General features: G+C 40.0%; 1 protein-coding gene across 8 annotated transcripts in view; it reads left to right on the top strand.

Annotated features, from left to right (window-relative positions):
* The window catches only part of LOC123972095, a 44895-nt gene that overhangs the window by 5184 nt on the left and 25486 nt on the right, over positions 1–14225 (top strand). For 5 of the 8 annotated variants that reach the window (XM_046051332.1, XM_046051331.1, XM_046051327.1 and 2 more), the window contains 32 exons: positions 1232–1397; positions 1587–1772; positions 1896–2048; positions 2209–2353; positions 2533–2691; positions 3517–3635; positions 3724–3939; positions 4742–4900; positions 5017–5201; positions 5292–5474; positions 6474–6565; positions 6843–7015; positions 7168–7321; positions 7391–7467; positions 7548–7728; positions 7826–7981; positions 8369–8502; positions 8680–8838; positions 9038–9221; positions 9352–9563; positions 9750–9938; positions 10089–10231; positions 10361–10520; positions 10627–10710; positions 11136–11273; positions 11426–11542; positions 11644–11736; positions 11885–12105; positions 12266–12459; positions 12586–12840; positions 12929–13158; positions 13301–13465. In XM_046051332.1, coding sequence (XP_045907288.1) covers positions 1232–1397; positions 1587–1772; positions 1896–2048; positions 2209–2353; positions 2533–2691; positions 3517–3635; positions 3724–3939; positions 4742–4900; positions 5017–5201; positions 5292–5474; positions 6474–6565; positions 6843–7015; positions 7168–7321; positions 7391–7467; positions 7548–7728; positions 7826–7981; positions 8369–8502; positions 8680–8838; positions 9038–9221; positions 9352–9563; positions 9750–9938; positions 10089–10231; positions 10361–10520; positions 10627–10710; positions 11136–11273; positions 11426–11542; positions 11644–11736; positions 11885–12105; positions 12266–12459; positions 12586–12840; positions 12929–13158; positions 13301–13465 — 5182 coding nt within the window. Of the gene's footprint in view, positions 1–1231; positions 1398–1586; positions 1773–1895; positions 2049–2208; positions 2354–2532; positions 2692–3516; positions 3636–3723; positions 3940–4741; positions 4901–5016; positions 5202–5291; positions 5475–6473; positions 6566–6842; positions 7016–7167; positions 7322–7390; positions 7468–7547; positions 7729–7825; positions 7982–8368; positions 8503–8679; positions 8839–9037; positions 9222–9351; positions 9564–9749; positions 9939–10088; positions 10232–10360; positions 10521–10626; positions 10711–11135; positions 11274–11425; positions 11543–11643; positions 11737–11884; positions 12106–12265; positions 12460–12585; positions 12841–12928; positions 13159–13300; positions 13466–14225 lie in introns of those variants that run through there. The other 3 variants (XM_046051333.1, XM_046051335.1, XM_046051334.1) reach the window with 3 other exon arrangements.

The raw sequence follows: 14225 nt of genomic DNA on the forward strand, positions 1-14225 counted from the left end.
ATCAATCTGACTGTTTAAGTTGCGTATTTCCACACTCTGCATTACAATTAATAACATATCTTGTGCGTAGCTACCTGTAAATTGGATTAAAGATGAAAAACCCTTGTCTATGGGTTATTATGAGAAAAATACACAGTTGACAAGTAAACAAGTAAGCAAAAAGTAAACAGTGTATGGGACAGTAGCCAACTTAACTAGGCACTAGTCTGAGAAATACATACTATTACTATTACTATTACTACTACTATACTTGTCAAACATAGGTGTAATTAATTACATAACTAACAATAGCCTAATTCCAATTAAGCCATTCTGGTTAATTGCATGGCCTACTGGCACAACTAAATGGAATGGAGGCCATATGTTTAAATATGAAGTTATGGCTTGTAGTTGGTTAGCTTAGCATAAGACTTACACTGGAAACGGGGAAACAGTTAGCCTGTATCTGTCCACCGGTAACTAGCAGCAACTCAAAAGCTGTAAAAATAATTATCAGCAAGCAAGCAGCAGAGACTCAAGGAAGTTACTGCACACAGCGAAGAAATAGTGCTGCACAAACCCCATCCTGTAAAACCACAATGTTTGTTTTTGCACAGACTTAACAAATTAAAGTTAACAACGTAACTAGTGAGCTTTAGGTGCGTACCTTTGGACAGAAACAGACTAACTGTTTTCCTGTTTCCAGTCTTTGTGCTAAAGAAAGTTACATTCTGAGATTTTGAAAAAGCAAATCAAAAGCAAATGAAATCAGCAAGTGTAGAAGTCACAACAATAACATTGTATGTTACAAAATAGGCCTTGAGATAACTTAGTTTAGCACAAAGAAACAGACGGGCACGTAACAACCTGTTAAACCACAACATTCTGTTTATACACTTCTGTTTTTGTACCGATTAAACAAATGAGATATAACTTGTCAATTTGTGAGCTTTAGCTTTAGGTGCTGGGAAGTGGGTTTGGTTACCTCTGGACAGAGCCAGGCTAACTGTTTCCCCCAGTTCCCACTCTTTATGCTAAGCTAAGCAGCTGCTAGCTGTAGCTTCATATTTACTGTACAGACATGACATTGGTATCGATCTTCTCATCTAACTCTTGGCAAGAAAGTGATTAAGCGTATTTCCCAAAATGTTGAACTGCTAATAATTTTTTACAACACCACATTATATCATATGATGCAGGTTACAGACATGCAGCAGAGGTTGACACTGATGTTCATTAACTGTTTGAACAGGCAGCCTTTGTTGGATGCATTACCAGCCTGTGGATCTGAAAACTGTATCGTACTACTGACTGACTTAATGAGGAACAAAGAGGTGGAGGAGGAGCAGGCTCACGCTTTTCTCACCACCATTGCCCTCATCCCTTATCCTTCGCCACAGATCATTGACTCCATCAATGTAGGAACCTCTGGGTGACATTAGCCCAAATCTCTCTATTCACTCCTGACATATATTAGTCAAATTAATGTCATCAGGGATATCACATAATAATGTGTGTGATCCATCCATCCAAACAAGCACACATGCTCAACATTTCTTATAGGCCCGGAGACTTAGCTCTTACTGCATCTCTGCTGTCTGTGTTAGGTCTTACTGGAGGTCCCAGAGATGTGGTCCAAGGCGTTGTTAGCTGGATCATCTTTGGTCTATCAGATGTGTCAAAGGTCTCAAGCCTCCTGCAGTAAATTTCCTCAGATACAGACCTTCCTACAGATTCTTGAGGAAACCCTGAAAGAGGGCTGCAAAGGAGAACATCCCACTCAGAGAGACACAGTAGGTGGACATAATGTACTGAAACTGAACCTGATGATTTGATGTAACTGTCTGAAGCATGAATGTTTTGAAATATTCTTCCATAAACATAACCTAATATGCAGATATTTTGTTCGCTGACAGCTTTTTTATGCACTGAAAGCAGTGGGAAACACTGGTCTGTCTGCTCCAGCCTTCATTCCTCTGCTAAACCGCATCATGCTTGGCCACTCAAATGCACTGGAGCTGAGACTCGTTGCCACCCAATCCTTCAGACGCTTTCCCTGCTCGGCTGATGTGAGTTGATTCTGAAAGTAATACTTAAGTCAATAGTTTTCACATCACAGAAGCCAACTTTATAAATGGGATGGTAATTGATTCATGATGAGTTGAGGTGGAGGTGAAGAGGTGACCGGCAGTCTAACATCAGTGACTGACAGCAGTTTCCGTCCTTCAGAGATCTGTGCTGTTGCAGCTGTACCGCTCCTCCCAGGAGGATCCTGAGGTCAGAATCGCTGCATACCAACAACTCATGCGCTGCCCCGATCAGGAGGTGTTTGAAGTGGTGAAGACAGCGCTTAGGAATGAGACCTCCGGCCAAGGTCTGATTGAAACCGATTTGGTTCTGCCAGTGAAAATGTTTAGCAATGGACATTATTAATGTTATAGTTATAGTGTGGTGTTCCCCAGGGGTCATATAAATGGTTTTTCAAATGTGTCCATATAGTTTCTCCCCTTGTTCTGTTTGACATTATAGGTTTTTGCTTCTCTTTTTCTCTAGTGGGCTCATATGTGTGGAGTCACCTCACTAATGTACTGAGGAGCGAGGACCCCATGAAGCAGGCCCTAATCGAGTCACTGCCTGATGACATTATCAGCAGAGACTTTGAAGCTGAGTTTTTGAAATACTCCTCCTTTTCAGACCACACTGTTTCATCAGGTAAATATGGCTTCACTTCAGCTTCAAATGAAGCAAAACACCAATCAGTATTAATGTCTGAGTTTTCCACTTAACACTAACTATCAAATGCACACTAAGGAGAGAAAAACTGAATAATTTGTATTACTACCAGTGGTGGACAGAAACTAAGTACATTTACTCAAGTAGTGTACTTAAGTACAAATGAGAGGTATTTTTACTTTACTTGAGTGTTTTATTTTCATGCCACTTTCTACTTCTACTCCACCACATCTCAGAAGGAAATATTGTACTTTTTTATTCACAACATTTATCTACTATAAAATGTTCACACACAAAACATATAAAGACTTTTTTAAAAGTATGTTTGGTTATAAATTAAACTACCCAACAGTTTATATAAGTACAGGGAGCGCATTAGTTGATTGTTTTTTCTCTTGATTATTTTAATGTAATTTTAATCATTTTGAGGTTTGGACTGACAAAACAAGCATTGTGATGGTGTCACTTTGAGCATTTGTGACAACATTTCTCACTATTTTCAGAATTTATACAATCGATTAATGGAGAAAATAATCAGTGGATTAACCCATAATGAAAAAATTAATTATTTGCAGTGTGATCCATAATAGTTCAACCACAACCAGCTACAACAATACAATCCTGCTTTTACATGAATGCATGATTAATACTAATGTAACAATATAATATATAATAGTATAACAGTCACAGGACATTTTTCTTACTTTTACTTGTAACAGAGTATCTTTACAGTGAGGTATTAGTACTTTAACTTAAGTAAAGTGTGAGCAGCCCACAGCTTTGCTTCTGCTTTTTTTGTTTCAGGCATGGGAATTACAAATGTGGAAACATCTTTAGTTTTCTCTCCCAAATCATTTCTGCCGAGATCTGCCACTGCCAACCTCACAGTGTATTTTCATGGTAGAGCCCACAACCTTCTGGATGTGAGTTTGACACCTATTTGATTTTTATTCATAAAAGTATAGTCTTCCAACATTATGTTGAATGCATGCACTTATTTATCTGACTAAGGTGGACCTTCACGTTGAAGATGCTGAACCACTTTTGAAGAACATTTTCGGTCACCATACCCACGACTCTGATGGAGAGTCTGTGACTCAAGGCCAAAAACATACGCAGTCCAAAGAGGCGAGGAGGACTAGAAGAAAAACAGATGATGGACATAGAGGAGAAAAAGAAAGGTGTTTATCCAGCACCAATAGTTATCTGGACCAGGCCAGGGCCATGGTAAGGTCATCTCTACTGGGCGTAGTTAGACCTGACAAAAAAAACAGTATTGTTGTATGACAAGTGGGGAGGATTTTTCTGTGGACTAGTAACCATTTACATTGGATTTAGGATTTTAGAAAATTTTAGTAAATACTGTTATCTTGACTAAGTTATAGTCAGTGCATTTGTAAAATACTGCTATAAATGCCTAGATTAGGGCTGCACTAAAAATTATTTTCATTATTTATTATTGAAAAATAAGGAAAAGCAGCTTATTCTCACATTTGAGAAGCCGGAATCATCAAAGGTTTGGCGTTTTGAAAATGATCAATTAATCAATTAGCAAGATAGATGACAATTAATTTCTTTCTACATACTTGATTATTGAAACTGATCGTTTCAGCAAAGAAAAAGACAGAGTTCGCTGACAATACAAGTAACAAAACCGACAGCTGCTAAGATAAAATACAAGATTTACAATACAGAGAAGATTTTTAAAATTTAGAGAAGAGTAAAACTTTTTTCAAACTTTTACCGCCCTGGAAATGTTGTGAATGGGTTAATGTGGGAGAATTTGTATTATGCTTTGGAGTTTTATACTTTCGAATGACAGATATAGAGTAAATATATGTAGGACCACATTTATATAAATCTAAAAAATATTATGACTCTTCATTACATGACACTGTCTTCATTATTCATCATTACTTTTTTATACAGTAAAAAGGATTTACATTGCAGACACATTTTTTTTAATAGTTTTTCATTGAGGGAAGGTATAATCAGTCTTCATCACATGTTTCTGCTTTGTCTTCTCCAGTTGTTTGGAAGGAGAAGCATAGAGGAGAACAGGCCCAAGTGTTGGGTTGGTGTGAAGGTGTTTGGCAATGAGCTCAGTGTGTTTACATGTGAAGATCTCTACAATCAAATTAACCAGCTGTCGCTGAGCGTGGCAGGACTGGGTGTCAAACTGCTCAAGGTATAATGGAAGAAGATCATTCTCATGGTCACTAACTTTAACTGGCTGTGTGTTTTCAGTCTGTTTGTCTCATTTTCATACACACTCCTGTTTTCTCCTTCCTCTTCATCCTCCAGGGTCATGAGGTCCAGCTGAACCACAGGGCCGTGCTGATGACAGAGGAGCTTGTTTTACCATCTCTGTCTGGTTTGCCTGTCAAACTGGGCATCAACATGACCTCCCTCCTTTCATTACGCTTGAAGGGCAACGTAAACTACAGGGACACTTCTCACTTCTCCCTGACTGGATACATCAAACCCAGGTACTTCCATGTTTCCACATGTTACAGGGGCTGCAACTTTAACTTTAGAGTGTAAGCAGAATAGAGTGTAACTGGTACCTTTATTCTCAGTGCCTACGTGGGGCTTTCTGCCAGGATGGGGATTGATAGTGCTTTGGGTCAGGCTGCAGTGAACTGGGTCTCTGAGCTGAGGAGCTCCACCAGTCTGGATGGCAGTGTTCAGCTGCAGGAGGGGCGTGATATCAGAGTCACACTTAACACACCAGAGGACGTAATGGATATTATCTCTCTCAGGTAACTGTGGCATTTAAATGAATGACACCATCTCAAAACATATCTCAATAAATCCTCTGTATTGGCGAATATGTATGTTTAGAAATATACTTTATTTCATTTAAATTTAGTCAAATCCTCTACTTATTGAAAGGATTAAGAGAAGGTTAAAATGGTTATGTTTTTCATGTTTATTTTACATCCCCGTTTTCAAAAAAGATGACATGCTGTGTAAAATGTAAAAAAATATAGGCTTATTTTGAATTTGATGCCAGCAACACATCAGTGGCAACAAAAGACTGGAAAAGTTTTGAAATACTAAAAGAAAACACCTGGTGGAACATCTTACGAACATGAACCTGTCCCAACGTTTTTGAAATATGCTGGCATAAATTCAAAATGGGCTTTTCATTTTCCAAAAAACAATAACATTTTCAGTTTCAACATTTGATAAGTTGTCTTTATACTATTTTCAGTTAGTTATAGGGTTTCAATATTTTGCACATCATTACATTTTGTTTTATTAAATTTTACACAGCGTGCCAACTTTTTGGAAACAGGGTTGTATTTAATAATGCACAATGCACATTAATTAACACGAGCACTTGGGTCCATCATGTAAATGTGCTCATTTTCATTTGCAGTGGCTGGTAGGTTGATGTCATATAAAAACATTAAAAGAAAACATACAAGGGTACATAAGCACAGACAGAAGTGCATAATAAATGTATTACTACAACCTCTTAACTACATAATATAGACTTATCCACTGCATTCCCACACAGAAATTATGTAAAATTATGTAAATATAAACACAGCATGTACTGTGTTTGTTATCATGTGCAGTATTAAAAGGTCTTCACTATGTTTGCGTATGCTGTATGTATACAACTGTGTATCTTGGAATGACGAGTATAACGACAATAAAGTACTTGAATTGAAACGAAACAAAACATTAGTGCTCATAATGTTGCAGTTTTGAAAGGTGTTTTCAATAACTGCCATTTATGTGCTCACCAGCTCCAGAGTGTTTCATCACAGTGGAGACCACAGAGAGGAGATAAAGGGGCCAAAGATTCGAGTCCAGAGAGCCACCTGCACACCAAAGACATGTAAGTCCTGGAGTCATACACGATGGCACACAGAAGCAGTTGGACAGTTTGTAACAGATTCAGAGTGACTATTGACTTTTTAAAAATATCACAGCACATTTCCTTTTTACAGCTTGTGTAGAGCTTTTTTATATATATATTTGGCCACCATGTTTTCATTGTACCTTGTAAATGTGTGTGTATGTTTGTTTAAGTGTAATGGCTGGATTTTGAAAGTCCATTTGATTCTGTTTTATTCTGTGACCATTACCAAACACTGATCTCTGCTTTCTCACAGGGTCCAAGATGGTCGGCTGGCAGCTGTGCTCCAATGCCTCTTACCCATTACCTGCCACAGGTATTATTTCACTTCCCCCTCCAGGACCAGTCCACCTCTCCCTCAGGCTGCTGAAGCTGGACAGAGGCCTCCACTACTACCTGCTGGAGGCTGCCTACTCACTGCTCCCTCAGGTGCAAAGATTTCCCTGTGTTAGATCTACATATAATATGGTATAAATGGCCCTCAAGGGCTTTAAAGAGTAGGATTGTAGACTTGTGCGTGAGATTTATTTATCCAGTCTCACAATGGCTAATGTCCAGTATTGTCCCTAATTATGTTTCAGAGAGACACATGGCTGCCCAGAGAGGCCTCCATCCACCTCCTCCTGGCCACACCTCAGTCTTCCATCCCCAGGGACATGTCTCTGGACCTGACCTTCAACCCTCATAGACTGCTGCTTAGGCTCAGCCATCCTCTGAAAACTATCCGCATACAAGGTTGGTCACAGACAACAAAATCCCTGACTTCTGTTCGGATTTAATGTTAAAAATGTGTTGTTTCCTCAGGGCAACTTGAACAAGAGAGGAATATGAAGTCAGGAAAGCTGGAGCTTTTGATTGATGATGTTAATTATTATATCACGGTATGTAATGAGATTTTCTGTGATTTTTCTGTTAGATAGATTTAATGTAGGCTATATAAGAATTCATTTATCATGCGTAGGGTTTGGTCGACACTCAGACCCTCCTGTCAGAGCAGAGAACACGCTATCACCTTGAAGCCAAAATGGCTACTGATAGACAGCCCATGATCCTCTCTGCTAATGTTACTCGTGGACTGGGGAGGAAGACCAGCTTCTCTGCCACTGTGAAGAATGTGTTCAGAGAAACTGCATCGCTGTCAGGTATCCAACTGACATGACCAAATAAAGGCATTTATTATCTCTACTGGTTTTATATTCAACATTTACATTTTGCTGTATTCATCATTACCCACACCAGTGGCCCTAGAGCGCAGGCGGGATGGCAGCAGCAGGCAGTACTCTGTGGAGGCGGAGCTCCTGTTACCCGGTGTGGTTGGCACCAGAATGCTGGGACTGATGGAGCAGAAGGGCTCACTGTGGAGCTCCGCGCTCAGGCTCAAATATGGTCTGGGAGGTGAGTGACTGAAAAACATACATCATAAAGCTGGATGCCACATGACCTTATAAGTTGCTGCCCATTAAGAGGAAATGTTAACAAAGTAAAGGAGCAGTTTAGTTAAAACACAAACTAACTTACTTCATCTAGATTGTTTCAGTGTCATTTGTAGAGGTCAAGAGATTTTCAGTAGCTCACTGTACCCACAGGAAGTGACAACTCAAAATGAGGACAATACAGTCTCCAAATCTTCTATCCACAGAAAGCTGGACCCACCAACATTCAATTTTTGGCCTGTCTTGTTCCTTTTATGTTCTTTAGTACAAAACACAAAGTAGTTTACTGGAGTCACATTACATGGATTTCAGCATGTTGATTGCCATTAAACCTTTGACACCTACACAGGTGATGCCCGGCACCTGCGTCAGGAGTGCCACACGTCTCAGAGACTAAGGAGTGAGAGGCACTCAAACCTCACATACATCATGAGAGCAGATCATGAATTCTACTGCTCCAACACCGCTCCCATCAACCACAAGGTAAATGGACATGATTAATGAGTTTGAATGTGATACTTCTTGATTTCAGATATTTTTCCATCTTCCATGCATACCTCTGCTGCGGATTTTCAGCTTTTGGGTGAAAATGTAACTAAACAACAGAGGTTCTTCATCTGATTAAGAGCTCTGTGGTATTTCTTTTCGGTGTGTCCGCAGATCCACCTCAGGCACGAGGAAAGCCACAGCCACATTAAATCATCCCTGGACATTAGCTACGGCAAACACTGGGATGAGATCAACAACAAACGCACGCTTCTTCTGAGCCAGTCCTTCAAAAACCAATCTACACAAAACCATACCAGCTACACAGTGGAGGTAAATAGCCATCTATCTGTGCTGGTCTGTCCTCTCTGGCTCTAATTTCGCCTGTTATTCTATTAGATTGAAGAAACCAACACACATGGACTGATGAATGCATTACCTGCTGTGAGATAAGCCTTGTATTTACACATTTAAGCATTAAATGCATTTTTTATTTGTCCAAAATAAAAGATTCCCTCTCATGTTATTCCAGTTCAGTCTCCAGGTGCCAGAGAAGAATTTAAACTACAGGACTCAGCTTCTGCACTCTCACCTGAGACAGCTCGGGTCAGAGAGCAGCACTCACCTCAAAATCAACTACAACAACATGATGCCACTGGTGGCTGGATTACAATGGAAAAGCCCTCCCAAAGACGCCCTGCTGAAAAAATGGGAAGGTGAAACAAGTTTTAAAACCCATTAAACATTTTGATATAAATTATGTTTAACTTAATGAAGATATTATTGGAGTTTATACCTGCAGTGAGGCACTGGTCAGCATCGTGTCTATCTCTTCTTCTCATCCAGGAACATTTAACATGGACACACCGTGGCTGTACATCTACACTGCCCACAAATTAAGCCAGCACCAGCGCCACACGCTCCAGCTCACCTCAGAGCTGACAGCCAGCAAGTGGCTGACCATCCGTAACCTCCTCCTGGAGGGTTTGTACAAGGATAGGGGCAGAGAGAAGGAGGCTCGTCTGAAACTTTACACACCAGCTGTCACCTACATCCAAGTAAGGAGGCTACTCATCTGAACATCCAAAGTGTCTTTGTATTTGTACATTGAAAGTACCAGATGTTTAAATTTAATTTTAGAATCAAATAATTATCATATTTTCTGATAGTTTGAACTAAATTGTGCTACAACATTTTTATATGCGCATGCCTTCTGCCCCTCTAACTCCTCCGTCTCTGCTCAGGCAGAAGGGTGTGGCATGGTGGGGAAGCGAAGTGTGAAGGCTTCCTCCTCCTTGAGCTCATTGTGGACTCCACCCTTGAGTGGAGACGTCTCTCTGGAGGCCTCTAAATTCAGCCACACCCTGCAGATGGCCTTTACCTATGGCAAGCACAATGTCAGCCTTGCAGCTGCTCTGAACACTGTGGATAAGGTGGGTTCCCACACTCTATGGGAGTTAAGACATTAACATATCTATAACATATCTATCTATAACACATTATAGAATTAAGTTGCCGTTTTGTGTAGTTTGTCTGATTTCTGATGTTCTAACAATCTTGGACTATACACTAACTTCTTTAAGGAGTTGAAAAAGAGGCAAGTGATACTGACGATGACCTTCTCAAAGCCGAAGAGTCCATCCACAGAACTGGAGTTCGAGGGGGTTATAGAGGAGCTGAGGAGGGACAAGAGGATGTATCAGAAAACAGCAATGCTCCAGCTCAGGTCTGTGCCTCAATCTGACTGACCTGTAAACAACCTGTTGATGTACTTTAGGTTGGTTATGATTTTTATTACAAAAATAAATGGAAGCAAGAACATTGCTAACTTTAATAGCAACACCATATTGCACAGACAGCCGTTCCAGAGCTTTCCTCAGACTCTTCTCCTGCGGGAGACTTTCACCATCGACCTTCTCAAAGGCCTTTATTTCATGGAGTCAAAAGTCAGTTTCCATGACAACAGAGAGGTCATCCACACCCTCACCCTCGGCTACCAACCACCGAGCCCATTTGTAAGTTCAGCCCTAGTTCATTTATTAATAATACTACAGAAAGTGAGGGAGTACGTAAGTACTGTATTCAGGAATTTCTGTTTTTTGTTGCTGTCCTCACATTTAGGTTTGTTCTGCACTGATTCATCCTTTCAGCTCTGACACTGTTCCCTCAGACTCAGAAATCTGTGTGACCATAACCAGCAACCAGGTAAACTGCCCGCCTTCAAGTCTCAATTGCTGATTTAAAAGAGACAACTGAACAACTGAAGCCAAAAGTTAATGAAAACGAATCCCACATTTTTCCCACCCTTTTTATTGCTCCATAGATCAATGGGTCTGTCATTGCATATCTTCAACTAAATTTTAGTTTATGTCTGTGTTTCTTAAGATATTAAACATATATATTACAAACTGAATTACAGCAAAATGTGTATAAAATCATACACAAAACACGAGTTCCATGAGGATGTAATGAATGAATGTAAAGTCCTCAAAAATGGTGTGTTGGATTTGAATGTGACCTAACTTCAGTGAAATACTGATTGATGTTGACGTCAAAGCAGTATGATCTAACTTGGAAAATTTTGAGAAAAAATTGGAAACATGTTTTATATGTGGCACACTCCTTTTCAGACCCAGAAAGGTATACAAGGGAGGTTGCGTGTTGGAACAAAGGAGACGCTGACTTTCTTTGGACAAGTTCAGTTGAACCCTTTGCACTTACGTCACAAAACGTTGAAAGTTAGAGCCAACTTCACCCATCAGCTCCAGGTGAACGGGCCACTGTAAAACGATTACCAACTGGTTGTATATTTCCACACGTCTTGCTGATTTGCTGTGATGCATGCCACCAACAGTGTGCAGTATAGTTTACAGTAGAAAAGGCCAAACGTGTGACCAGTTCACTGTTATTGCTGTTACAGCTGCAGCTGCCCTCCTCTGCTATAATGGAGGGAAATGTATGTTGGAACCCCAAAAACAACACTGACTTTGATTATCAGGCCAGAGGGAAACTGAGAGTAGAGCGACACGAGTGCCAAGTGAGTAAAACCAACTCAGCATTTTAAATATTGCTTGAATAATCAGCAGCATTGTTTTGTGAATTTGTGGTGCCAATGTATTTTTGTTTTTCTTTTTTTAGTTTTCTGTGCAGCTCAATGGAACGTCTGACATAGTTGGTCTTTATTCTTCTCTCAGTCATCCCTTTAAATCAAAGATCCCAAAAAAATTAGAGGTTGGCGACTTCTGTGTTTCGTCAGATGATGTCATTCAGTGGTCCTAAAATAAAAAGTTCTTTAAACAAATTCAAATAATGGGACATGTTAATTTAAAGTATTCTAGCATCTAAGCTATCTTATCGTTTTATTGTTTTTCATGTTAAGGTGAAGGCCACTGCAGACATTTCTATAGTGGCTGGTAGAGGAAGTAGCTCAGTACATGTGAGGGCTGATGGGAAGGACAGAGTGAAGCTGGATGCCCAGATGTCCCACTCCCTCCAGAGAGGGGACAGAGCCGTGGCACTGAGGGTGAACTTATCACAGATCCTGCTGCATTCTGCCAATGACCTGGATGTAAACATGGCCGCCAACATGTCCTCAGACAGGTGTGTACATCCACCTGTATTTTAACACATATATGGCTGAGGAAGTTTATAATTTTGTCTTTATCAGATATGCACTGATAATCATATATCTAATAAACGATGTTTACTGTCTCTTTATGGATTTACTACTTACATACTGTGTTCCTCCTGTCTCCTCCAGTGTGTCTCTACATGGCTCCTATACACAGGGACATGAGGCTCTGCTGGCCCAGGTTAAAGGGTCTCTAAAAAAAACCCAGGGTCTCCAGCTGGCTGTGTCCGGGGACCTGAGGCACTCCGTTGCCAATCTTGCTATTTTGCCTCCAGTCCTGCGTTTGGATGGTGTACTGGGACAGTCTGACACCCTCATTGAAGGTAGAGGTTAATTTGAAAATGCTAATTATTGTAATTTAATATTATATGGTGGCATTTAGTTTGGACATTCAGCGGTCTTTACCTGACAATCATTAATATAATACAATATATAATATAATATTGTAGGACAGCTGAGAGTTAGAGTGATGGAGATCTTGTACAGTGTGGAGCTGAGACATCAAAAGGCCCCTGGAGATTCTTTGGACAGAGAAGATGAAGAGACCACGATGGGGAAGAAATTTCACGTGGCCCGTGATTGGGTATGTGTTTCGTTGGGGGCAGAGCATTTGTGTGTGAATGTAAGCCGTCGACTGGGGGATCGGGGTACAGGTGAGGTCTACACCCGGCTCTCTAACTCCTTCCATCTGCTCAATGCCACAGGTAATTATTACTTTATACCTAACACATTATATGTTTTTCACATTATAATATCTCCTGGTTTCTAAGTCTCTTTGTCTTCTGGATTCAGGTGTACCTGCCAGCAGTAGTGCCCAGGTGAGGTGGGCCCAGGATGGCAGTCGACTGTCAGTCCTGGCAGAGCTGCAGGCTGGACCTGAACATCTAAAAGCTGAGTTTAGTGGAGGCAAGACTGACCAGGTTATTCCACGATGGGAGTATTTCTGCAGGCTACAGCATCAAGTCAAAGCCCTGCTGAAAAGAGGCATATTAAGCTCTGTACAAGCCAAAGCACATTACCAGGTGCAGAACTATGATCTATTTATTCTATCCCTAGCAAGTTCATATATATTAAGGACTTAAAATACATCAATGTGTTACCTTTCTCATAATATCAGCACATGCCTGCTTTTCTGTATTTTGATGTTTTTCTTTCCTCTGTTAGCTAGAAACCGAAAGGCTGGACACAGGCTTGGTCCTTCACATGGAAGACCAGAGAATGATTGACATCATTTTTGATATTGGCTCAAGAAACAGCACAGCTATATTGGTAGTGTCTCTATGGCAACAATTAACGCTGCTCCAGGGACTCATACCCACCTCTTTTCAGGTACAGTTTACACAGTTTGCACCGCACTTACCTTTTCCATTGTTACATCTCCACATTGAAACAACAATATTTGTATCCTTCATGTAGGAAAGGAATAGTTTGACATCTGGAAAAATAGGCTAATTAGTAAGCTTTACATGTGTTTGTATTTTGTTATGTTTGGACAGAGCCAGGCTTATTGTTTCCGCTTGTTTCCAGTCTTTATGCTAAGCTAAGTTAAGCTAACTAGCTGCCGGCTTTATTTACCATACAGACATCAGGATGGTATAAATCTTCTCATCTAACTCAAGGTTTGAGAATAAGCTTATTTCCCAAAATGTTAAACTATGTGAAATAAATTGATATTTGTGTTCCAGTTTGCTTCTGTATTTATTTACCTTTGTATTAACCTACAATACACTACTATTACTTACTTTCTCATGTAATTTGCCATTTTATTTATTAATTTGTAAATTTATTTTATTCATGGATTTACAGTGGGGGAAATAAGTATTTGACCCCTTGCTGATTTTGCAGGTTTGCCCACTTACAAAGAATGCAACAATCTACAATTTTAATCATATGTACATTCTAACAGTGAAAGACAGAATCCCAAAGAAAATTCCAGAAAATCACATCATATGAATTTATTAAAATTGATGACCATCTGATGAGGAAAAACAAGTATTTGACCCCCTGGACAAACAGCATGTTAATATTTTGTAGAAAAGCCATTATTGGCCAGCACAGATGTCAAACGGTTTTTATAGTTGGTGACAAG

This window comes from Micropterus dolomieu, linkage group LG06 (genome assembly GCF_021292245.1).
Source record: "Micropterus dolomieu isolate WLL.071019.BEF.003 ecotype Adirondacks linkage group LG06, ASM2129224v1, whole genome shotgun sequence".
In the NCBI taxonomy this organism is placed as follows: Eukaryota; Metazoa; Chordata; class Actinopteri; order Centrarchiformes; family Centrarchidae; genus Micropterus; species Micropterus dolomieu.